Source organism: Nicotiana tomentosiformis, chromosome 7 (assembly GCF_000390325.3).
Source record: "Nicotiana tomentosiformis chromosome 7, ASM39032v3, whole genome shotgun sequence".
NCBI classification, from domain to species: Eukaryota; Viridiplantae; Streptophyta; class Magnoliopsida; order Solanales; family Solanaceae; genus Nicotiana; species Nicotiana tomentosiformis.
The window spans coordinates 125,261,093-125,288,403 of NC_090818.1; the positions used below are offsets into that span (position 1 = coordinate 125,261,093).

Consider the following 27,311-nt stretch of genomic DNA (forward strand, 5'->3'; position numbering starts at 1 on the left):
AAGAATCGATCCCAAGAAACTCCGAAATCCATAACACAGGCACGAAGCATATCCTCCAATATTTGAATAGTGCGCTTGGATTGTCCGTCCATCTGAGGATGAAATGATATACTCAACTCAACCCACATGCCTAATTCACGTTGTACAGCCCTCCAGAAGTGCGAGGTGAACTGCGTACCTCGATCAAAAATGATAGACATGGGCACACCGTGAAGGCGGATAATCTCACAGATGTAATATCTGCTAACCGCTTTGAAGAAACGGTAACTGCTACTGGAATGAAATGTGCTGACTTGGTCAACCTGTCTACAATGACCCATACTGCGTCAAACGTTCTCTGAGTCCGTGAGAGCCCAACAACAAAATCTATAGTGATATGCTCCCACTTCCACTCAGGAATTTCTAACTTCTGAAGCAAACCACCAGGTCTTTGATGCTCGTACTTGACTTGCCGAAAATTTAGACACCGAGCTACATATGAAACTATATCCTTCTTCATTCTCCTCCACCAATAATGTTGCCACAAATTTTGATACATTTTGGTGGCACCCTGATGATTAGAATACCGGGAACTGTGGGCCTCCTCGAGAATTAATTAACAAATCCCATCCATATTAGGCACACAAATATTACCCTGCATCCGCAGAATTCCATCTTCCCGCACAATAACCTGCTTGGCACCACCATGCCACATTGTGTCCTTAAGGACAAGCAAATAAGGATCATCATATTGTCGCTCTCTGATGCGCTCATACAAGGAAGATCGAGCGACTGTGCAAGCTAGAACCTGGCTGGGCTCTGAAACATCTAACCTCACGAATAGATTGGCCAAAATCTGAACATCAGCAGCTAACGGCCTTTCACTAACCGGAATATACACAAGGCTGCCCATACTCACAACCTTTCTACTCAAAGCATCGGCCATCACATTGGCCTTTCCGAGGTGATACAAAAATGGTGATATCATAGTCTTTTAACTGCTCCACCATCTTCTCCGCCTCAAATTGAGATCTTTTTGTTTGAACAGATACTGTAAACTATGATGATCAGTGAATACCTCACACAAGCCACCGTAAAGGTAATGCCTCCAAATCTTCGACGCATGAACAATGGCTGCCAATTCTAAGTCATGAACAAGGTAATTCTTATCATGAACTTTCAACTATCGTGATGCATATGCAATCACCCTGCCATCTTGTATTAATACTGCACCAATCCCAATGCGAGATGCATCACAATACACCGTGTAAGATCCTTAACCTGTGGGCAATATCAACATTGGGGTCGTAGTCAAAGCAGTCTTGAGCTTCTAAAATCTCAACTCACACTCGTCTGACCATCTGAATGGGGTACCCTTTTGGGTCAATTTGGTCAATGGGGCTGCTATGGATAAAAATCCTTCCACGAACCGGCGATAATAACCTGCCAAACCTAAGAAAGTCCGGATCTTTGTAGCTAAAGTAGGTCTAGGCCAATTCTGAACTGCCTCAATCTTCTTAGGATCTACTTTTATGCCTTCTGTTGATACAACATGCCCCAAAAGGCAACTGAGTCTAACCAAAATTTGCATTTTGAAAATTTGGCATATAACTGATTATTCTTCAAAATCTGAAGCACAATCTGAAGATATTGCTCATGCTCCTCTCGACTGGTGAATTAAATCAAGATATCATCAATAAATAAAAATGCAAAAGAATCCAAATAGGGCTTGAACACCCGATTCATCAAATCCATAAATGTTTTTGGGGAATTTGTCAGCCCAACTGTCGATAGCAGCATTGTTCAACTATCTATAATCTATACACATCCGCATTGAACTATCTTTCTTCTTTACAAATAACATTGGTGCACCCCAGGGCGAGACCCTAGGTCTAATGAATCCCTGGTCAAGCAAGTCTTGTAACTGCTCATTCAATTCCTTTAGCTCCGGCGAGGCCATGCGGTATGGTGGAATAGAAATGAGTTTGGTGCCCGGAGCCAAATCAATACAGAAGTCAATATCTCTGTTGGGTGACATCCCCGGCAAATCTGCAGGAAATATATCGGGAAACTCACAAACAACTGGGACTGAATCCATAGAAGGAACATTGGCACTGGGATTGCGAATATAAGCCAAATTAGCTAGACAGCCCTTCTCGACCATATGCCGAGTTTTCACGTAAGAGATAACATTACTGATGGAATGGCTAGGAGTCCCTTTACACTCTATTCGAGGTAATCCTGGCATGGCTAAGATCACTATTTTGGCGTGACAATCCAATATAGCATGATAGGGTGACAACCAATCCATACCCAAGATGACATCAAAATCTACCATATCAAGAAGTAGAAGATCCATGCTAGTCTCAAGACTCCCAATAGTAACCACACACGAACGATAAACATGATCTACATTGATAGAATCCCCCATCGGTGTGGACACGTGCACATAAGCACTCAAAGAATCACGAGGCATAACCAAATATGAAGCAAAGTAGGTGGACACATAGGATTAAGTAGATCATGGATCAAATAGAACTGAAGCTTCTCTATGGCAATTTGGAACAATACCTGTGATCACAGCATCGGATGACTCGGCCTCAAGCCTAGCTGGAAAAGCATAAAATTGGGGATGGGCCCCACCATTCTGAAATACATCTCTGGGACAGGCCCTAGTTGGTTGACCTCCACCTGTAACAGTCTGACCTCCACCTCTAACATTCTGACCTCCACCTCTAGCTACTTGACCCTTGCCCCTAGCTGGTTGGGCGAGCAGTGGAACAACCGGTGCCGGTATGATGGCACGAGAATCCTGCTGAACTCTGTTGCTTGACAACCTAGGGCAATGCCTCCTGCTGTGACCAATGTTCCCACACTCATAGCACCTATCCTGCTACGGTGGCTGCTGAAGCTGAAGCTGACTCGAACGGGCCGGATAATCGTTGTAGTGACTCTAAAATGGTGGTGCACTGATAGGAACTGAATGTGCACTAAATGTTGGCTGCCCAGAGTAAGGAATACATGGACCATGACTCCCTGAAGCACTGTGAGATGCCTGAAGTGAGGAATAAAATGGCCAGGGAGGATGTCCCCTACCATAAGTACCACTGCCTCCAGATGATATGCCTCTGAAATTATCGGAATAACAGGGCCTTTTATCTGACACTGGCCCTCTCTCCTGAGCACGAACCAACTCAATTCGCCTAGCAGTATTCATCGCTGACTGGAAGGAAATATCACTCCCTGTCTCCTTGGCCATCTGAAGCCTGATAGTATAAGTGAATCCATCAATGAATCTCATCGCTCTCTCTTTTTTAGTAGGAAACAAGACGATGGAATGACGTGCTAAGTCCATAAATCGAGTCTCATACTGGGTAATAGTCATACTACCCTACTGGAGATGCTCAAACTGCCTGCAGTAATCCTCTCTTAGTGTGATAGGAACAAACTTCTCCAGAAATAAATGTGAGAACTACTCCCAGGTAAGTGCAGGCGAATCAACTGGTCTAGTAAATACATAATCTCTCTACCACCTCTTGGCCGAACCAATCATCTGAAACACAGCAAAATTGACTGTGTTGCTTTCAACTATTCCCATGTTCCGCAGCACCTCATGGCAGCGGTCAAGATAATCTTGTGGGTCCTCAGAAGGTGTAAAACTGAAGTGAACTGGAAAGAGCTTAGCAAACTTGTCCAATCTCAGTAAGGCCTCATAAGACATGGCAGGTCTATCACCGGTCTGTACCGCAACAACCGGCTTAACTACCCTAACTGGCGAAACTGCTGGTGTTTGATACTGGGGAGCTATCTACTCCGGAGCGGGAGTAGTGGGAGTTTGTGCTCCTCCCCCAGTCTATGAGACGGCTGGTGCCACTAGAAATGTACCATTCTGGGTCACATCCTCTATTACGCTCACCAAACGGACTAGAGCGTCCTAAACTAGTGGAGTAGCTATGAATCCTTCCGGGACCTGAACTAGTCCAACAGGTACAGTATGAGCTAGAACCACCTCTTCGAAATCCACCTGAGGCTCCACAACAAGTGTTGCTGCTTAAGCTCGAGGCTGGGCTCTGCCTGTGCCTCTGTCGCGACCTCTGGTGTGACCTCGGCCTTTGCCCCTAGTCGCAACTGTCACTGGGGGCTCCGGCTCATGTCCGACTGTAGGCGTAGTGCGTGTTCTCACCATCTGCGAGACAACAAGAATAAAAGAGTTCAATCATCAATGATAGAATAAAATCACACGACAGAGAAGAATAAAAGTGAAATTGTTCCTAAACTCAATAACCTCTAAGAGATAAGTACATATGTCTCCGTACCGATCCTTCAGACACTACTAATCTTGCTCGTGACTCGTGAGACCTAGGTAACCTAGTTCTCTGATACCAACTTGTCACGACCCGAAATTCTCACCTTCGAGACCGTGATGGAACCTAACATTTCACTTGCTAGGCAAGCCAACGTTAGAATAATTTTAACCATTTTATTCATCTTTATCAAATAGTAAAGAATCCAAAAAACAGGAATAATATCTGAATTAAAGTGATCAAACCAAAATAATAATGATGTCGAAATACCATCTCAGAACTGGAGTCATAAGTGCACGAGTTTCTAGAATAATATAATTAAGGGTCTGAATAAAATAAAGTTGTCTGACAAAAGCACACAACTAAGATAAAGTATAAGGGGACTTCAGAGTTGCGGACGCTGTGCAACTATACCTCAAGTCTCCTATGATAGCTGAATCCGGGCAAATCTACAGTACGCCACTGGGACCAGCTCCAGTATCTGCACAAGAAGTGCAGAGTGTAGTATGAGTACAACCGACCCCATGTACTATGTAAGTGCCGAGCATAACCTCGACGAAGTAGTGACGAGGCTAAGGCATGTCGCTTATATTAACCTGTACGCAATATATATATATAATAATAATAATAATAATAATAATAATAATAATAATAATAATAATAATAATAATAATAATAATAATAATAATAATAATAATAATAATAATAATAATAATAATAATAATAATAATAATAATAATAATAATAATAATAATAATAATAATAATAATAATAATAATAATAATAATAATAATAATAATAATAATAATAATAATAATAATAATAATAATAATAATAATAATAATAATAATAATAATAATAATAATAATAATAATAATAATAATAATAATAATAATAATAATAATAATAATAATAATAATAATAATAATAATAATAATAATAATAATAATAATAATAATAATAATAATAATAATAATAATAATAATAATAATAATAATAATAATAATAATAATAATAATAATAATAATAATAATAATAATAATAATAATAATAATAATAATAATAATAATAATAATAATAATAATAATAATAATAATAATAATAATAATAATAATAATAATAATAATAATAATAATAATAATAATAATAATAATAATAATAATAATAATAATAATAATAATAATAATAATAATAATAATAATAACAGGAATAGAGGTAAGACATGAAAGTCATATCAACAATCGAGGTCAATTCAGAAGTCACAACCAATTATTTCTTTTATCATTATGTTATGGCGTGCAACCCGTTCCCACAATATAATTCTTCAATTAAATTCGGTTGCGGCGTGCAACCCAATCCAATAATATAATCTTTTAAATAAATTCCTTTGCGGCGTGCAACCCGCTCCAACAATATAAACTTACAATACTTATACGTAAGACTACTTCAATAAATGCCACAATTAATATGAAACTATTAGGCAACAAGGTTTACAACAATTATAAATCATATAGGAAACAAATAGGGATAGGTAATAAATAAATGTAGAATGAGGGAGGTGATAGGCAATTTAATGTATAAAATGCTAAATGTTAAATAGCAATTATGACACAGAAGTTAGATAAACATGTAACAATTAAGGCATGAAATCAAGGCATAATAATAGGCAATGAAAATAAGAGAATCAATAAATATAACAATTATTCATGAAATAAGGCAATTGGCAAAATACGTAAAAACATGGAAACAAGCAATTTGACAACGTATAGACACTCGTCACCTCGTCTATACGTCGCTACACATGAAATTCACATAGCACATAGTTCAAGGGTTCTACTCCCTCAAGTCAAAATTAACCATGACACTTACCTTGCTTCGCAATTCAAGTGATCATTCGACCGTGGCTTTTCCTTTGGAACTAGTCTCCAAACCAATCAAACCTAGCAATTTATTTATCAACAATTCAATTGGAGCTTTATAAATTATTTACAATTCGAAAGAGACTTAATTTAAGTCATTTTCGCAAAAGTCAACCAAAAGTCAACATGAGGCTCACTTTTCGGAACACGATAAAAATTTACGAAATCCGAACACCCGTTCCGATACGAGTTCAACCATACAAAAATTATCAAATTCCAACATCGGATCGCCTTTCAAATCTTCATTTTACTTTTTTGGAAGATTTTACAAAAATCTAATTGTTTTCAATTAAATTCATAGATTCATGATGTAAATAAGTATGGAATCATGAAATATAAATGATTTAGGATAGAAATGGTCCGAAACCACTCTGAAACTCACCTGGGCCACTCGGGAACCCGTCCAATTATACTAACCAGTCCCGCAATATAACGCGGACCTACTCGAGGTCTCAAATCATATCAACCAACGTCAAAACTACAAATCACAACTCGATTCGCACTTATGAGTTTATGAAATTTTAAATTTTATAACTCGTGCCGAAACATGTCAAATCAATCCGGAATAACCTCAAATTTTGCAGGTAAGTCCCAAATGTCATAACAGAGCTATTCCAACTCTCGAAATCTCAATCCGAGTCCGATATAGACAAAGTCAAATATACGGTCAAACTTTGGAAATCTTTAACCTTTAAGTTTCTAGTTTTCGTCAAATGGCGATAATTCTAGTTAGGGACTTCCGAATTTAATTTCGGGCATACACTCAAGTTCCAAATCACGATACGGAGTCACCGAGACAGTCAAAACACTGATCTGGGTCCGTTTGCTCAAAACGTTGACCGAAGTCAACTTAAATAAGTTTTAAAGCACTATTTCACATTTTTATCAATTTTTCACATAAAAATTTTCCGAAAAAATATACGGACCGCGCACGCATGTCGATGAATGTTGAATGGTGCTATTCGAGGTCTCGTAGCACGGAACTGAATGTTAAATTTAAAGATAACCTAACGGGTCTTCACAGTAGGCTTTCTAAACTTGTATAATTTTCAGAATTATAATTGTAGCATATAAAATATTAGAGAGAAGATAATACAATAATAATCGTGGTCATTACTATGGTGGCGGATATAGACGTGGCAAGAGATGAAAAAAATACCAGTCTACCATCATTGTTATGGATATAACAAGGAACATTATGGATTTTCAAATAATCTTTCAAATGATAAGAGTAAATAAAAATCATCGATTTGGTATGAAAGGCCGTCATTGAGCACGTCCAGATGATGACTATGGACTGAATGCTACAATATGTGACAAATATGAGTATAAACTCATTCCTAAAATTCAATAATTTTCTAATAAAAGAGGGATAGAAGTGAAATTTGAAAAAAGTTTCCGCTAAATTGAGTGTGTTAGATTACAATCCATGCAACAAATTAATAAAAGTAGATTACAAAATATCTAAGTCAATTTAAAGGCAAGAGATTAGCTATTTATTAATAAGTAGTTATAATATTTGCCATTTATTTTGCTATAAATACCCCTATCCTAGAACACTCTTCTTCGTATAAATTGTTGAATATTTTACTTTAGGGAGAGGATGAGAAGTGTTATTCCATATCTGAGATAAGTTATTAATATGATATCATATCTTATTATTTATATGCTTTAATACCGTCGTTTCATTTTTTTTCCCTTAACCTTGATTTCTTGACTTAGATCTAAGTAATTAATTATCTGAAATCTTTATTTTGCAGACTTCAAACTATGGCAAGATAAAGAATCCCGACGAAACAAAGGAGGAGGATTCATCTAAACTGAATCAGTGAGTTACCCAATTTCTCGTGATCACGGAATCCACTTAGGATTGAATTTGAGGCAAAATAATTAATCTTAAGGCTTGTTAATTCCCTCAGATTCAATCCTAAACGGATTTTCGTGATGAATATAACTTGGTGATTCATTAATTCAATTTAAATTTTGGAAGAAGTGCGCTGATCTATAATTGAATCAATGAGTCACCAAGTTTCTCGTGATCATGGAAATCTACTTAGGATTGAATTTGAGGCAAAACAATTAATCTTAATCTTAAGGCTTATTAATTTCCTAAGATTCAATCCTAAGCAGATTTCCGTGACGAATTATAACTTGGTGATTTATTAATTCAATTTAAATTTTGGAAGAAATGTTGCTTTTTAATTGATAGTAAATTTCTATGAGCAACATCTGCCGTATTATCATTCCTCTCAATGACTTGGCTGTAATATTAATGAAGGGAAAATAGATCTACCACGATTAATTAATTAGCTTCACGTTTTGCCGTCGTTTCTATGTATAAAATGTTGTACTAATATTTTTTAGTAATTGAATGTAAGTTGTTAACCTATTATGGGAACCTTGTAATAGGTCAGCTAATTTTGTCAAATTAAAGACTGGGTTTTTATGTTTGATCTCAATGTATCATATGATATATGAGCTAATTAATTAAAGGAAACAGGTCTTTTAAGATTTCCTCATTTGTCCTTCTCGAAGAAATATCTTAATTAGAAGAAATGTGCACACTAAACATCTTTACTGTTTATAATATTTCATCAATTACTTTAAATTTGAATGCATAAAAAAGGAGTTCTTGATTTGAGATGTTTCTTTCTTTTTTTGGTTAGTTTTGGTTGGTCGCAGCTTTAGTCGATCCCAACTTATTTGAGACTGAAGCTTAGTTGTTGGTGGTGATTCTTCACAGCTTTATGATTTCAATTTTCATCTCTTTTAGCTATTGTAAAGATCATTGATTTAGTTTCAGCTGCTAATAATCAAACGTGGTATTATAATGGTCTCATACATTAATATGGTATCAAAGAAGGCCGAGCTCATAGTTCTAGTTTCATTGCCTAAGAATTTCCATGTACTTGAACGATGCGGGAAAAACAAATTGGCACGTGAAGGGTAACGTTGAAAATATATGTAAATATATAATTTTTCTTTTCTCTAACAACTTAAATATTTAAATCAGATGGTTATACACTTCAACATGAACGTGTTACCATGCAGCATAGCATTTCTCAAGCAAGTTTACTTTCTATCTTTAATTAAAGTCGGAAGTTGTTACTTAAAATATTGCTGGTAAAATTGCTATGTTTATTTTTCGTTCATAGCTTCTATATATTTTAATAACCGTGGTCGTTATTGTTGGATATTGGATCGTGGGCCGCCCATGTGGACGGACTCGACCCGTGTAAAAAATAAAGATGAGCAAGTTACCAGGGAAGTTATTTTTAACTCCCTAAAATTACCGTACATAAATTAGAGAAACGGGAGCATGGGAGTTTTTAAGAAAAAGAGGCAGTTCATATAACTTCTCTTTGGAGAATAACTTCTTCATTACTAAAAGTTATCTTCTTCTCCAATAGAGATATTGATCTCTAAAATCTTCCTATAAAGACACAAAGAAAATATTTAGTTAGTGAAATTTGACTCTGTCTCCTAGACTGAGTTTGACTCAGTTATTTTGATGGTGAGTTCAACGATTTTTGTTGCGCCATAAAAAGTACACAATTTGTTGTTTTCGCTCTGTGATTTCATCTTACAATTACCATGGTAGCAGTTATGGTCGTGGCAAAAGATGAAATAATTACCGTCTTATTATGCATATAAACAAAAAACATTAATCATTCTCAAAATAATCTTTCAAACGATAAAAATAAATAAAAAATCATTGATTTGATATGAAAGGTCGAGATTTGGCACGTGTAGATGATGACTATGGTCCATTCTTTGAATTGAAATATCCATTCCTAAAATTCAATGAATATTCAAAAGGAAAACATGTTATTTTGAAGGTGCCACAAATAATCATATCATACTATATTATAAGTAGGAAGCTGCTAAGCCTAAAGTTAAAAAATTAAAATGACCATTAAAAGCTTAATTTTACAACTATAATGTTTTTGTACAAAAAAAAACTTTTAATAAATTTTACTCTATTAGATCTAAATATTATTCACTAATAAGGTTCTTTTGAATAAAAGATTACATTATTTCTCTATTATTACAAAAATATAAATAAGAAAAATTCTCTCGGAATTTTAAAAGTTGCCTTGCAATATTTAAGACAACTTATTATTGTCCATGTACAAAAATAAAAATTGAAAAAATTATCTTGGAAATTTTAAAGTTGGACTGCTATATTTAAGACAACTTATTATTGCACATGTACAAAAAGATTATCTAAAAAACTGTCTTGGAATTTTAAAAGTTGCATTACAATATTTAAGACAACTTATTATTGCCGATATGCAAAACCGTAAATGAGTAAAACTGTCTTGAAATTTTAGAAGTTGCCTAGCAATATTTAAGACAACTTAATATTGTCCATATATATAATCTTCACATTTTTTGCAAGATTAACTATTTGCAGTTTCAAATTTTCAATACATTGTCACGTATTTCAGAGCAAGCTTTTAAATAATTCTCATACTTTTGTTTTTTTGGTTCTTGTTTCTAAAGACTATTCAAATTTTCAGATCATTTCTAAGTTTAAAATTTTACTTATAAATACTATTATCTCAAAGACCATTTTGAGAAGCATACTTTATTGGCTTCAAATCTGATTCTTGATAGACTAAGCACTTCATTTTTAATTGTTTTTTTTCATTTTATCATCTTTACGGCTTTGGATTTTATCTTTTAACACAAACAATTTTTAAGAATATTTTTGCGACTTTTTGAATTTTTTAGCTCATCGATATAAAGCAAACGCACAATGCGCGTGGATAGAGACTAGTTTACTGATAAAAGAGAGATAGAGGTGATATTTGAAAAAAAAAATCCCACTAAATTCAGTGTGCTGGATTACAAGAATCCATGCAACAAATTAATAGAAGTAGATTACAAAAAATCTAGTCAAGTTCAAGGCAAGAGATTAAATCAGAGCCAGGCTATTAATAACTAGTTATAATATTTGTCATTTATTTTGCTATAAAAACCTCTATCCTAGAACTAATCAACCACTAAATTATTGAATTTTTCACTTCATAGAGATGGATGAGATGTGTTAGTGCCTTTGATATGAAGATAGTAGCAAAGGTAACTCAATTTACCTTTATTCCATATCTGAAATAACTTATTAACATGATATCATATCTTGTTATTTCCATGCTTCAACACCATGGTTTCATTTTTTTTTTCCTTAACCTTGATCTCTTGACAGAAATCTGATTAATTAATTGTCTTAAATCTTTATTTTCCGACAAGATAAAGAATCACGACGAAACAATGAAGGAGGATTCATCTAAATTGAAACAGTGAGTTACCAAGTTTCTCGTGATCACGGAAATCCACTAGGATTGAATTTGACGCAAAATAATTAATCTTAAGGCTTGTTAATTCCCTCATATTCAATCCTAAGCGGATTCTCGTGACGAATTAGAACATGCATGCACATATAAACGTGCAACATAGCATTTCTCAAGCAGTTTATTTTCTAGCTATATGTAATTAAAGGCGGATGTTGTTACTTAAGATATAGCTGGTAAAATTGCTATATATGTATAATTTTCATTCATAACTTCTATACATTTTACCAATAAGAAACTGCCAACCTTAATGTCTTTGTCCATCTACCATTACCCCCTTTAGCAGTAAATAAACATGTAATACTAGGTACATGCAAGGGGAAACATATACAAGGAATGTGGTGTTAATTACTTAGGTAACTCTTGTGCGTCTCTAGCACTTCTACTGCTTGTAATGTTACTTAATATATGAATAAATTCGCCAGTTTACCAAAAAAAGAAACTGCGACAGAAATTATTACCTACCAAACATCTATCATCATTTTGATCATTAGAACGTTACCAAAATAGCAGAAATAAGCAGGTCAAAAGTGTAAGTTTAATTAGTTATCATTAAAGCAAGTATGTAAACTATGATATAAATTAAGTGTCAGCTGGTTATTTGAAAAAAAGGTTGGCACTAAGAGAAAGTTGTTCAGCTTGACAAAGTAGAAATAATGTGTAGGAATTAATTTAGAGAAGAAAAGTAAAACGATAAAACTCAAACTCACTCGAACTTATACAATCTTATTGTAAAACTCCCCCCATTTAAGTTTATATGAGCCTTTTTAGTTTTTCGATAGTTAATTTGACTAGTTTTTGAAGTTAAATTGTTCGAAAAAGGAAAAGATTCACATAAAGAGTAATAAATTGACACTGCAGTTTACGCAAAATCTTGCTCACATCACTTCGTCCAGGGAAGGTCCCAACTCCCAACTATAATTCAACTCCAATTATTCTCACATACTTTTGGACATCTGCATACGTCAATAGCTGCATATTTTGATATCTGCATCTTTGCTGACGATAATAACTTGTTTGTTTTGCTAAATATAAATCACAACAACATTTTATGGCGTGGAGATTGACGTAGTACTGTTTGCAATGCAGGAAACAAAGTTTTTATGCGAATTTTATACTACTATTATATTCTTTTTGGGGAGCTTAAATGGAAAAATATAATCAACGAGGACTCATATAGTCGATCCCAATTTGTTTGGAACTAATGTTTATTTATGTTGGTTTTCGCCAAAATACCTCGCACACCCAACAATCTCCCCCTTGTCACACCTCCTTTTTACCCCCAAAATGATGAAATGAGTATTATTGATTGTGGATGGTGGGTTAAAGAGTTTTTCCAATTAAAGTGACAAACTTGAATAGGGATTATTTTATTTACAGAGTCGCCACTTGAAATTGATTTTTTTGGGTGTTTCAAGTCACCTTTTGTTTGAATCCCTAGTCAAAGGAAAGATTTGACTCTTTTATTATTGGTCTGCAAAACAAAATCCGGGTAAGGAATTCCGTTGACCGGGGAGAAGGTGTAAGGCATTCCCCGAGTCCCGTGGTTTTAGCACGGTCGCTTCATTGACTACAACTTGGCTTAATTATTAGGCCCAAAACCACACGTAGCACGTCATATTGACCCATTTGACTTAGTGAAATTTCTTACAGCTTTCTTCTCCAAAGCTTTCACAAAAATAAACTAATGATAAAATAATATTTAACTCCATGACACATGCTCAAAACAGAATTACTGCAAATGCAAGTGACATGGACAGAAACTGCAAATAATGAAGTAAATATCTAGAATATGAATTAGCGAATTAAGACGACAAACAAAGGCATGCTAATACAAGATATCAATTAAGCGACAGAACTTTTACTTAAACCAACAGGAGCAAAAATAAAATAAAAAATTAATTAAAGGGGGGAGGAGACCTTATGTGAAGCTTTTCGAATATGTGTATTGATATAAAACTCCAAATGTATACAGCAAAGTGGGACTCCGATTGTCAAACTCGCCCACAGAAAACGGACAGCAACAAAACCTCGGACTGGAGCTTTCGAACCTCAAGTGACTCGAACAACGACTTCAAACAAGGAGCCCGAACTCGCCGGTAGCCTCTGTTTTTGACATAGGAATAGTGGCTGTTTCGGGGTGGTTTAGTGCTGGATTCTTTGGCTGGAAAAATAGCTTTTTTTTTCTTACTGATTTTCGTCACCCTTTTTTGGCTATTTTTGCAGCGAATATTTGCTGGAAAAGGGCTGTTTTTCAGGTATTTTCGGAGCTATTTTTTTGGAGTGATTTTTGGCTATTTTTTTTTTCTCTTTTGAACTGATTTTTGCTGGGGTTTTGATGTGGAAACAGAGCTGGTTTATGGACTATTTTCGGATCCGATTTTGAGTGAGAAAAGCAGTGTATTTTTCCCCTTTTTTGGGTGGATTTGGACTGATTTTATGCATGTGGGAGGGGGACAAGCATGGGGGGACAAAAAGTAATGGGGGGACAAAGCATGGGGATAAGAATAATGGGGGGTTTAGACGTGGGGGACAAGGCATGGGGGACAAACAATAATGGGGGGACAAGACATGGGGGACAAAAATAAGGGGGGACAAGACATGGGGGACCGGTATGGTGGGGACACGCGCGGAAATACGGGAGCAGAAAATATTCAAACACGGTAAAAAATTAAGTGCTCACAGCATGCCCCTCTTTGCTTGGAAACATTAAAGGTTTTCAGGCAAAGATAAAGTGAGCCGTGTGACTAGATTTTGGTTTGGACTGCCTACATATCCTGGGTTATAAGAGAATCAGGTCGCGTGTAGTTCAAGGATAATGATGGAATGATGAGTTGGAGAGTCGAGTGAGGTTCCGTCGAGGCTCTGGTCCGTGGTCTTGCTATTACATCAAAATTGAAAGAAACTAAACAAGCCTATCAACTATGAGTTACAAGATTCCTATCTATAAGTCTTTTGGAGCTTGATCTTGAGTCTTGACTGGTTGTTCAATACGGACTCTGATCCGAACCTTGATGCTTGCTAACTGTAGGTGCTAGTTCATTCTTCTACGGCTTCTTCTGAGCAAGACGGGAAATGTGAAGCTCGTAACTTTAGTCATGTCTTGAGTAGTCCATATCCTTTCTATCTTCTTCTGCATTTTGATTCACTTCTTTTCCTTTTCTTTTCTTTATTCTGGATTGAGACTTTTTCTTTTGTTCATCTCGAACACTGTGCCTCGCGGTAAAACCTGCTCAGACATCACAACAAACAAACAAACGAAATTTTTCTGCCCCAGTTTTCACTAGGAAAATTTCGTGAGTTATTGTAACAAAAATTCTAAACTACTTCTTTATTGAAAGAAATAAAAGAACAGGAATGGTGTACCCTGAAAAGGTCATGATAAATTTTTTTTTTTTATTGTCCCAAAAGAATGTCTCAACTAAGGATTTGTGTACCTTATGTTAGGAAACTGTGGTCAGAGAATGGGATACCCTATATTGGCAATGATACCAGGGAGTGGTGTATCCTGCTTTTAAAATCAAATCAACTAGGGAGTGGTATACCATATGTTGGAGAACACAACAAGGGATTGGTGTACCCTATACTGGTAAGGAAATGTAATCAGGGGATGGCGCCCTGTATTACTGAAAAGGAAATATAACCAGGGGTTGGTGCCCTGTAGTACTGAGAAGGAAATGTAACCAGGGGTTGGCGCCCTGTATTACTGAAAAGCAAATGTAACCAGGGGTTGGCGCCCTGTATTACTAAAAAGAAAATGTAATCAGGGGTTGGTGCCCTGTATTACTGAAAAGGAAATGTAACCAGGTGGTTGGTGCCATGTATTACTGAGAAAAAGAATGTTGAATCCCCTTGGTGAAAAAGTTCTACCTGGGTTAAACTATGAAAAACAAAACTGGACAAATAGTACTTCTACCTGGAAATATAAGCTGGATCCCCTTAGGCAAACTACCTAGGTTAAGCTACGAAAAGCAACCTGAGCGAATAGTACTTCTACTCGGAACTATGAGCTGGATCCCCCTAGGCGAAAAAGTTCTACCTGGGTTAAACTATGAAAAGCAAGCTTAGGCGAAGAGTACTTCTACCCGGAAATATGAGCTGGATCCCCCTAAGCGAAAATGTTCTACCTGGGTTAAGCTACAAAAAACAGCCTGAGCGAAGAGTACTTCTACCCGGAACTATGTGCTGGATCCCCCTAGGCAAAAAGGTTCTACCTGGGTTAAACTATGTAAAACATCCTGAGCGAAGAGTACTTCTACCCGGACCTATGAGTTGTATCCCCCTAGGTGACAAGTTTTTACCCGGGTTAAACTATGAAAAGCAAACCTGGGCGAAGAGTACTTCTACTCGAAACTATGAGATGGATCCCCCTAGGTGAAAAAGGTTCTACCTAGGTCAAGCTACGTAAAACAACTTGACCAAAAGTACTTCTACCTGAAACTATGAACTGGATCGCCCTAGCCAAATGGTTCTGCCTCGGTTATGCTACGTAAAACAACCTGAGCAAAGAGTACTTCTACCCGGAACTATGAGCTGGATCCCCCTAGGTGAAAATGCTCTACCTGGAACTAATAGCTGAATCCCCCTAGGCGAAATGGTTCTACCCGAGTTAAGCTACGGAAAAATAAATCCTGAGCGAAAATTATTTCTACTCGGAACTATGAGCTGTATCCCCCTAGGCGAAAAGGTTCTACCTGGGTTAAGCTACGAAAAACATCCTGAGCGAAGAGTACTTCTACCCGGAACTATGAGCTGGATCCCCCTAGGTGAAAATGCTCTACCTGGGTTAAGCTACGAAAAGCAACCTGAGCGAAGAGTACTTCTACCCGGAACTAATAGCTGAATCCCCCTAGGCGAAATGGTTCTACCCGAGTTAAGCTACGGAAAAATAAATCCTGAGCGAAAATTATTTCTACTCGGAACTATGAGCTGTATCCCCCTAGGCGAAAAGGTTCTACCTGGGTTAAGCTACGAAAAACATCCTGAGCGAAGAGTACTTCTACCCGGAACTATGAGCTGGATCCCCCTAGGTGAAAATGCTCTACCTGGGTTAAGCTACGAAAAGCAACCTGAGCGAAGAGTACTTCTACCCGGAACTAATAGCTGAATCCCCCTAGGCGAAATGGTTCTACCCGAGTTAAGCTACGGAAAAATAAATCCTGAGCGAAAATTATTTCTACTCGGAACTATGAGCTGTATCCCCCTAGGCGAAAAGGTTCTACCTGGGTTAAGCTACGAAAAACATCTTGAGCGAAGAGTACTTCTACCCGGAACTATGAGCTGGATCCCCCTAGGTGAAAATGCTCTACCTGGGTTAAGCTACGAAAAGCAACCTGAGCGAAGAGTACTTCTACCCGGAACTATGAGCTGGATCCCCCTAGGCGAAATGGTTCTACCTGGGTTAAGCTACAAAAATGGGAGGTATGAACAGTAGTGATGCATGCTGCAAATAAAGGAAAGTGGAGATTTTAACGAAACCTACCTTTGGTGACATTCGCCCGTTGAAAATCGCCATTTTGCACCGCTTTGATCCTGCTTCAAACAAAGAAAAATTTGTGAGTTTTTAGAGTGGTGGTCGGTTTGTGGCCTTGATGCCCTTAGTAGTTCGAATTCACCCCTCTGCTGTCGAAGAACTGATTTTGTCAGTGTGATACCGAGGTTCCCGAATACTCTGTATCGCTTTCTGGAGACATTGTCTTTCTGACGGTGCCCCTGGCTGTTTCCTTTAAAATCAAACTTAGTGGTCTTTCACCTAAAACCAATGTTTTTCTGTAGTGCTTATCAACTTTTCCATGAAGCAAGTCTTGCTCAAGAGACCTTTTCAGTTTCTTTGAGACACTTTGTCTGCCTTATCAAAAAGAGATCACATATGGATTCCTGCCTTCGTCAATGCCGTATATGCTCCAAATTTATGCTTGGTATTACGGGAAAGTTATAGCCAGTTTCGCAGCCATCTTTGCTTTGCTCTTGATGCAAGATTAGACCGAAAGAGAATCTAAGAAAAATTGTGGAAAAGAATAGAAAAGCAATTGGAAAATGAAAAAGGAATTGTGTCTAAATAAAAGGTGTCCCTTTCGGGGAGAGAAATAAGGAGACTTATCTGGAGATATGTGCCGACTTCAATGAATCATGACATGCATTTTGGATTGGACGCCTGATCTGTCTGAGCTGTCTAATTCTCAAAATACGTCGCAAATGTTCATCTTGAAACTGTCTTAGTTGTACTCATGTCTGCGCATGGAAGACCCTCATTCGGTTAGTAGCGCCCTTTGCGGGTTTTCACTAACTGACCTCTCTCATTTCTCTAATCACTGGCGCCTTATAGTGCCCATACGGGTTTTCACCGATAAGACTCTCTCATTTCTTCTTCTTTTTTCTTTTTTTTTTTTTTTTTTTTACTAAAATACGACCCACGGAAGGTTGGCTGATGCCCCTGGCATGGGGACTTCAAGTATTCTCAAAGATCGATCAGAAGTTCTTGACAGGAAAAGGCGAAAGGAACCTTGAACTGAATTACGACCTTTGGAACTGTTTCTACAGGAAAAACTGTAAGATAAAACAAACTTCTGCCCCAGTTTTGGAATATTAGGAATATGGATTTTTGTTGCAATGGGACCGAACCCGGGGTAAGGCTGCCTACGTATCCTTTCGGAATCAGGTCGGACGTAGTTCAATAACTCAGAAAATTTGCTCTTCTTTTTTTTTTTTTTAAGTACACATGTTCCAAAAAGTGGAAAACAAAGGAAGAAGAAAAATACAACTTGAAAGGGGTAACAAAAGGGTGACACTTTCTTGGAATAGCGAGCAATGGTAGCCTTCGTCATCTCGATCTAAGAAAATCATGCACGAAAGTTCCACAGTGGGTATATATCATACATAATATCTTTTGACTGCATCTGCATTAATAGTCATATCTGGTAGCCGTCCTTCTTCATCTACCAAGTGCAAGGCCCCTTTTGGTAACACTTTCTTGATGATGTACGGTCCTTTCCAGTTTGGGGCGAACTTTCCTTTAGCTTCTACTTGGTGTGGAAGAACGCGTTTCAGGACGAGTTGGCCTACCTCAAAGTACCTTGGACGCACTTTCTTGTTGTAAGCGCGTGCCATTCTTTGCTGGTATAACTGGCCAAAGCACACTGCTGCTAGCCGTTTCTCATCAATCAACATTAGTTGTTCTAAACGGGTCTTTACCCATTCTGCATCTTCAATCTCCGACTCCACAATGATCCGAAGAGAGGGAATTTCGACTTCAGCCGGTATTACAGCTTCTGTCCCATATACCAACAGATAAGGAGTTGCACCGACCGATGTGCGAGCAGTCGTGCGGTATCCCAGGAGAGCAAAAGGCAACTTTTCATGCCATTGTCTCGAGCCTTGGACCATTTTCCTAAGAATCTTCTTGATGTTCTTGTTCGCTGCTTCAACGGCTCCATTGGCTTTTGGCCGGTAAGGGGTAGAATGGCGATGCATAATTTTAAATTGCTCGCATACTTCCTTCATCAAATGACTATTGAGATTGGCTGCATTGTCAGTGATAATGGTATTTGGGATACCAAAGCGGCAGATGATGTTGGAATGAACAAAGTCTAACACTGTTTTCTTGGTGACTGCTTTGAAAGTGACGGCTTCCACCCACTTGGTGAAGTAATCAATTGCAACCAAAATGAATCTATGCCCATTTGAAGCCTTTGGCTCAATTGGCCCAATAACATCCATTCCCCAAGCAACGAAAGGCCAAGGAGAGGACATGGGATGCAACTCTGAAGGTGGCGAGTGGATCAGGTCACCATGAATCTGGCATTGGTGACACTTGCGAACAAAACTGAAGCAATCTCGCTCCATTGTAAGCCAATAATACCCTGCCCGCAGAATCTTCTTCGCCAAAACATATCCATTCATGTGAGGTCCGCATACCCCCGAATGTACTTCACTCATGATCCGCTTAGCTTCTGTTGTATCTACACATCTCAACAAGTTCAAATCTGGGGTCCTTTTGTACAAAATTTCCCCACTCAGGAAGAAACCGTTGGCGAGCCTCCTTATAGTTCTTTTTTGATCTCCCTTAGCGTGCTCTGGGTATTCTCTCATTTTCAGGAATCGTTTTATGTCATGATACCATGGTTCACCATCTGGTTCTGTCTCAATTGTATTGCAGTAACCGTGTTGATTCCGAATTTGGATTTCTAGTGGATCGATATGGGTGTTTCCCGGATAAGGGAGCATCGAGGCTAAAGTAGCCAAAGCATCTGCTAGCTCGTTGTGAAACCTGGGAATGTACCTGAACTCGATGGATTTGAATCTTTTGCTCAAATCTTGTACACATTGTCTGTATGGAATAAGCTTGATGTCTCGAGTCTCCCATTCACCTTGGGCTTGCCGGATAAGCAAGTCAGAATCTCCCATAACCAATAGTTCGTGCACATCCAGATCGAGGGCCATTTTCAAACCCATGATACATGCTTCGTATTCTGCCGTATTATTGGTACAGAAGAACCGAAGTCGGGCTGTTGCAGGGTAATACTGTCCAATAGGTGAGATGAGGATTGCCCCGATCCCAACTCCTTTGATATTGACAGCTCCATCAAAATACATTTTCCATAGAGGGTTGTCGTCTGGAACTACTTCCTCTATTGAGTTGACCTCTTCGTCTGGGAAGTATGTGGTAAGTGGCTTGTACTCATCATCAACTGGATTCTCTGCCAAATGATCGGCCAAAGCCTGTGCTTTCATTGCAGTGCGAGTGACATAGACGATGTCGAACTCTGTAAGTAGGATTTGCCATTTTGCGAGCCTGCCGGTGGGCATTGGCTTTTGGAAAATATACTTCAGAGGATCCATTCTGGATATGAGGTAAGTAGTATAGGCCAAGAGATAATGTCTCAACTTCTGAGCGACCCAAGTCAAAGCACAACATGTCCTTTCTAAAAGGGTATACTTAACCTCATAATTTGTGAACTTCTTGCTCAAATAATATATTGCTTGTTCCTTTTTGCATGTCGCATCATGTTGCCCCAGAACGCATCCAAAAGAATTATCCATCACCGATAGATATAAAAACAAAGGTCTACCAGGTTCAGGTGGGACCAGTACAGGGGGTTTTGATAGATAATCTTTGATCCTGTCAAAAGCATTTTGGCAATCGTCTGTCCACTTGATTGCAGCATTCTTTTTCAGCAACTTAAAGATGGGCTCGCACGTGGTTGTGAGCTGAGCGATGAACCTACTGATGTAGTTCAACCTTCCGAGCAAACTCATGACCTCCTTTTTGTTCTTCGGGGGTGGCAGATCTCGAATGGACTTTATCTTAGATGGATCCAATTCGATGCCTCTCCGACTGACTATAAAACCGAGGAGTTTCCCAGATGGAACCCCAAACGCACATTTGGCTGGATTGAGCTTAAGGTCATACCTTCGAAGCCGTTTGAAGAACTTTTCCAAATCATTCACGTGGTCAGCCTGTGTCTTTGATTTTATGATGACATCATCGACATATACTTCAATCTCTTTGTGCATCATGTCGTGAAAAATGGTGGTCATGGCCCTCATGTAAGTTGCCCCTGCATTCTTTAAACCGAATGGCATGACCCTGTAACAATAGGTACCCCATGGAGTGGTGAAAGCGGTCTTTTCTGCATCACCCTCATCCATTAGAATCTGGTGGTACCCAGCATAGCAATCCACGAACGACTGTATCTCATGCTTTGCGCAATTATCTACAAGAATATGGATGTTCGGCAAAGGAAAATTATCCTTCGGGCTTGCTTTGTTCAGGTCTCTGTAGTCAACACAGACTCTAGTTTTTCCATCTTTCTTTGGCACGGGCACAACATTTGCCACCCAGGTGGTGTATCGTACAGCTCTGACAACATTGGCGCTCAACTGCTTCATTATTTCCTCTTTGATTTTATCACTCATGTCCGTTTTAAATTTTCGCTGCTTCTGTTGGACTGGTGGAAAATCAGGATACGTGGGAAGTTTATGAACCACTAAATCGACGCTTAAACCAGGCATATCATCATAAGACCAGGCAAACACATCTCTATACTCAAATAAAAGCTGAATCAAGGCATCTTTGGTTTTTTGTTCAGTGTGAATGCTTATCTTTGTTTCTCTAACTTCTTCATGACCTCCGATATTGATTGGCTCAGTTTCATTGAGGTTGGGCCTAGGCTTGTTTTCAAATTGTTCCAACTCTCTTTTTATTTCATCAAAGACCTTATCTTCATCATATTCGACCTCTTGATGCATTATTTCGAATTTAGACAGCCTTTTGAGATCTGGGCGTGAATTCCGCATGCATGTCATGTTATTAAAGCCGGCATTAACAACACTGAAATGGAAATAAAAATGGCAGGAATTAGGAAAAGGAAAATATACAAAATTTAACACGAAACTGAACTGCATTTCATTGAATTCGAAAGGATAGGAGGGTTAACATCAAAATAAAACAATCATACTAAGATATTCGGATTACAACCCTGGAAGTAACCCAAAGTACAAAAGAAAGAAGCTGCAAAAGTCAACTACCAAAACTCCTTCCTTATGGGGAGAGGAGTTGCTTCCCAGTTATTGAGCATGGTTTCTGGGCCAATTAGTTGCATATCGGCACGACTAGTGCCTTCTCCCGCATGGATCATGTTCACTTCAAAAAACATCTGCCTGAGGTCTTGGCAAATTTCATCAATGTTTGCATGCGCCTCGGAATTTTCACCATATTTGAATCGTGGCTTGACAAAAGTGTGGAAAATGTGAGGGATAGGTTGCTGCAAGACCCACCCTTGCTTCTTGCAGTGCTTGGCTTTGTCTTTGTCTGCTTGTGTTGGCCTGAAGCCTAAACCAAAAGTACCCCTGTTACTGAAAGGAGAAATGGGTTCTGAAATTCCTTGCAATGATGCCCCCAAACCTTTTCCTGGCTCATAACCTTGTCTCATCATAAGTGCAGCCACCATTACAGATGTGGCAGAGAGACGCGGATGTAGAATGGGTTTTCCTTCCTCAACATGGTCCACAACAACCACTTCGAAAGCCTGATAGACAATGGACTCACATCCTTCCTTGGCCTCAATACATGGGATTAACGGGTCTTTATAAATGGATGACTCGTCTTCTCCGTGAACAATAATTTCTTGCATGTTGTGCTCGAATTTGAGCATCTGATGCAAAGTGGATGGCACAGCTCGGGCTGTATGGATCCATGGCCTTCCAAGAAGCAAGTTATAAGAAGTTTTCATGTCCAATACTTGGAAGACAATTTCAAAATCAACAGGCCCAATCGTCATGGTCAGGTCGATCTCCCCAATGGTATCCCTCGCTGAGCCATCAAAAGCCCGGATGAGAACATTGCTGGGTCGGATCCTGTCTGTATTGATCTTCATTCTTTTCAAGGTAGAAAGGGGGCATACATCTACACTCGAGCCTCCATCAACCATGACTCGCTTCACATAATGCCCCTCGCATTTGACAGTCAAGTGCAAAGCCCTATTGTGACCGGCTCCCTCCTCAGGAAGTTCATCATCAGTAAAGGAAATTCTGTTCACCTCAAAAAATCTATTGGCCATCTTCTCTAATTGATTCACAGTGGTATTTTCTGAGACATGTGCCTCGTTCAGGATTTTGATTAGTACACGGGCATGCTCTCCTGAGTGTATAAGCAGAGATAACAGAGAGATTTGGGCAGGAGTCTTTCTCAGCTGGTCAATGATTGAGTAATCGTGAACTTTCATCTTTTTCAAAAACTCCTCCGCCTCTTCTTCAGTGACCGGTTTCTTTATTGGCATTTGGCCTTCTCTGATTTGCTTAGCCTTCCTCAACTCTTCTGGAGAGTAACACCTTCCTGATCGAGTCAAACCTCCAATTTCCCCCACTTCTTCTATGATTTCCTTACCTTTGTAGGTTACTACAGTTTTGTTGTAGTTCCAAGGGATGGTTTTCGTATTTGTTATACGGGGTTGTGTGGCAGGCTTGATTATGATTGGCTCTATTATACTCGTCGTACCGCCCTGATTCTCCTTTGTGATGGGGTGACCTCCAAGGACGTATAACTTTGGGCTTTGAGCATTGGAGCGAACCTCCAACCTCGAGATTTTTGGAACATATAAAATTGCCCCTTCTGAGCCCTGAGCACCTTTCACAATCAACGGTGCATCTAGGCTTGGATTTACTTCCAGTTTGGTTCCCTCTTGAATTGTTACCACTGTCATTTCTGCTCGACCAACCGGCTTGTATTCATGATCTCGGCCAATCATTCCCACAAAATGAACATCATTGTGTACTGGTAACGGGTTATTGGTCACATTAGGAGGGTCCTCACCATTCGTGACTACAATCAATTTTTCAACAATGAGTCTTTCTACGGCTCTTTTCAAGGTCCAACAATCATCAGTGCTATGCCCCGGAGCACCTGAATGATATTCACATCTAGCGTTTGCTTGAAATCCATGTGAATCGGGATGCATATGGTGGGGAGCGATGGGTCCAATCACTCCTATCTGCTTCAACTTTTGGAACAGACTAGAGTATGATTCCGCCAATGGAGTAAATTTTTCCACTGGCCTCTGCTCTCGGCCATAATCCTGCCTAGGACGAGCGTTGTAGGGTGCCCGAAAATTTTGCTGCTGAGGTCGGGGTAATCTTGGAGCTGGTGCCCGTACCTGTTGATTAGGAGGACGAGCATATGATTGAGCATTAAACACTGTGTATTGTGGCGGTCCCAAAGAGTACTGAGGAATTGGCGGGGGATAGTAATGTTGAGGGTAGATGGAGTGCCCCTGCTGAGCTTGCACATAAGGGTGCGATGCCCCTCTTTGAACTTCCCTGGATCCCGAAGTCATCATGGACCCTTCATCTCTTTTCTTTCTATTTGCCAAACTTCCCGACCCATTTTGGATAGCCTGGGTGGTGGCTTTGAGAGCAGCTTGACTTACAATTCTGCCAGTCTTGAGGCCATTTTCGACCATTTCTCCTATTTTGATCGCTTCTGCAAAAGGTCTACCCATTGCGGACATCATGTTCTGAAAGTAATCAGGCTCTTGGGCCTCCAGAAAAACAGTAATCAACTCGTGGTTATCCATGGGTGGCTTGACTCTAGCTGCTTGCTCCCTCCACTTGATTGCGTACTCCCTAAAGCTTTCAGTCGGCTTTTTCTTCATATTGGACAGGGAATTGCGATCCGGTGCAATATCTATGTTGTATTGAAATTGTTTGACGAAGGCTTGGGCCATGTCATCCCAGACATGCCAGTGAGAGATATCTTGGTCAATGAACCATTCAGAGGCTACTCCCACAAGACTTTCTCCAAAATAAGCCATCAGCAATTCTTCTTTTCCACCTGCACCCCTCAGTTGGTTGCAGTACCTTTTCAAATGGGCAATAGGGTCGCCGTGCCCATCATATTTCTCGAATTTTGGGGTCTTGAACCCTGGTGGCAAATGGATGTGAGGGAACATGCATAAATCACTGAACGAAACACTTTTGTGACCCCCTAGTCCTTGCATGTTCTTTATGTTCTGTTCAAGACTTTTCATTTTCCTGGCCATCTCATCCGACTCAACCGTCTTGGCAGGCTTTTCATTTTCCACTGGTGACTCGTACTGAGGAGTCTGATTATATGGAGCCGAAACCCCGAAAGCCATGTTTGGAGAGTAGTATTGGCCATCATAAGCGTGAGATGGTGGCTCGTTGATTGGCCTCGTCACAGGATGTGGAGGCGGGATTGTGTATGCCGGTGCGCCAGACACGACTAGAGGAGTGTTCCTGACCGGTGCGACTGGAGGTCGCACATTAGAGGTACCGGGAGCAACGTGGAGGCTGTAGTTTGGCACATACCCTGGTGGTAGGATGTGGTCGCTCGTTGCATGAGGCGGTGGTTGAGTGACCAGGGGTACGGTGGAAGTTCCCTCTGAGGGACCACGGGGTGGAGGCTGACCAGACACCCAAGCTTGATACACATCAGACAATTGTTGTCTCAATTTTCTTATTTCCTCTGACTCTTGTTCAACTGATTGACCTTGTGGATCGTCACTGATCAACTCGATCTCATCATCGTTGGCCATTACTACCGCTCCCTTAGATCTAGTGAAGTAATGGTGTGTTGCCAGTTTCACCACAAACCAACCACCCTAAGCTTACTAGATAAGAGACCGCAAACGTGTTAGGGTTAAGCATTTTATAGATATGAATCACATAATGTGCCATGCTCCTATCATTGTCAATATTTCTAACATGCTTTTGGAGGCTTCATGTTTCATTCCGGCTTATGAGGTAGCTTCTTATTGACGCTTTTTTTTTATTTTATTTATTTATTTATTTTTTATTTTATTTTTTTTATTTATTTATTATTTTTTTTTATTTATTTATTTTTTTATTACTCACGCCTCATTTTGATCCATCATCTTAGAATCATTGAAAAAATATTTTGATCGAACCTTTTGTGGGTTGCCTACGTATCATGTCGCCGCATGAATCAGATCATTACGTAGTTCAGGACAGACAAAATAACAATTATATATATATATATATATATATATAAATTATATATATATATATAACAATTTTTTTTTTTTTCAAAATGACTCTAAAGACATAAATATGACTGAAAATGCGACAAATATAAAATTAAAAATACGACGAATGCAAAAAAAAAAAAAAAAAAAAATGAAACTAATAACTAAGTGACTGCACTAAAACTTTAATCTTCATTGGCATTCTTTCTTAAACTGATATCATCAATGATCTGCATCCCTTGGCCTCCACTCTCCCCCAACATCTCGTACAAATTCTGAAACACTCCCGGCAATTGTGGAACGAGGGCACGTGCCTGTTGACCAACTTGCTCATTGTTTAGATGACGATGATCATCGTGGATATATGCTGCTTTTTCTGCCAATTGAAGTACTTGCTCTCTCGCTTGCCCCATATTCATGTGACAATTCTGCAACCATATCTGGGTAGTGTTGAGGGCGTTACCCATATCAGTCTCGCGTCCCTCGTATTCTTCAATCCGGCGATTTAGCACAGCTCTCTCAATCATCCACTGACGCCGCTCAACCTCAAAATCTGTATGTTGACGACTTTTCGTTTCTTCCAATTGTGCAAAAAACTGACCCTTTGAACGTATCGAATGGGCCCTTTCCCTTGCAAACTGCTCTCTCTGTTTATCAAACTCTAATTGCTGTTGGTGCGCATCCTCTTCAATGATACTCAAGTCTTCTTGCAGCTTACGCATTTCAGCATTTTTATTTGCCTCAACTCTTCTAACTAAACCAATAGTGCTTGCCAATTCTTCTTCTAAGCGGGCCGCCTCATTTTTAGCATGCTTTAGATCTTTATCCATGCCCTGTAAGGCCGATTGATAATCTTTCTCAATATTTAAACGAATCTGAGCGACTCCGGCCTGCATTTGGGCTTGTTGTTTAGATATGGTCATCCGGGAATGCTCCAATTCCTCTTTTAACCTTTCTATAGCTCTTTGATCGTTTCTCCTCCTGTTGGATCCTTCAATCCTATCTCTAAGAAACGAAGGGTTATGAAACCAGGTAATATATTCAGGGATCACCTCTCCACGATCGCGGTCTTCTACCATATCATTCAACTCCGAGACTTTACTTGCATACCAAATTTTCATAATTTCTTCTTCGTCATGAGGTTGATCTTTACCAAAATCATAACAGAACTTGCTCATATCTCGTGTTGGTGGCACCTCCTGTAGTCGTGCAAATTGGCGCATTACCCGAAGTGGAGCATAAGACTGAACACCA

At 39.0% G+C, this 27,311-nt stretch overlaps 1 protein-coding gene across 1 annotated transcript; it reads right to left on the reverse strand.

Annotated features, from left to right (window-relative positions):
* Nucleotides 1-2,932: 2,932 nt before the first annotated feature.
* On the reverse strand, nucleotides 2,933-26,779 carry LOC138896320 (uncharacterized). The gene is made up of 3 exons (XM_070181121.1): nucleotides 26,340-26,779; nucleotides 25,381-25,626; nucleotides 2,933-3,245 (listed from the first exon to the last, which is right to left on the reverse strand). The coding sequence occupies exons 1-3, from the start codon at nucleotides 26,777-26,779 to the stop codon at nucleotides 2,933-2,935; spliced, it is 999 nt and encodes a 332-aa protein (XP_070037222.1).
* Between the last annotated feature and the right edge of the window lie 532 nt (nucleotides 26,780-27,311).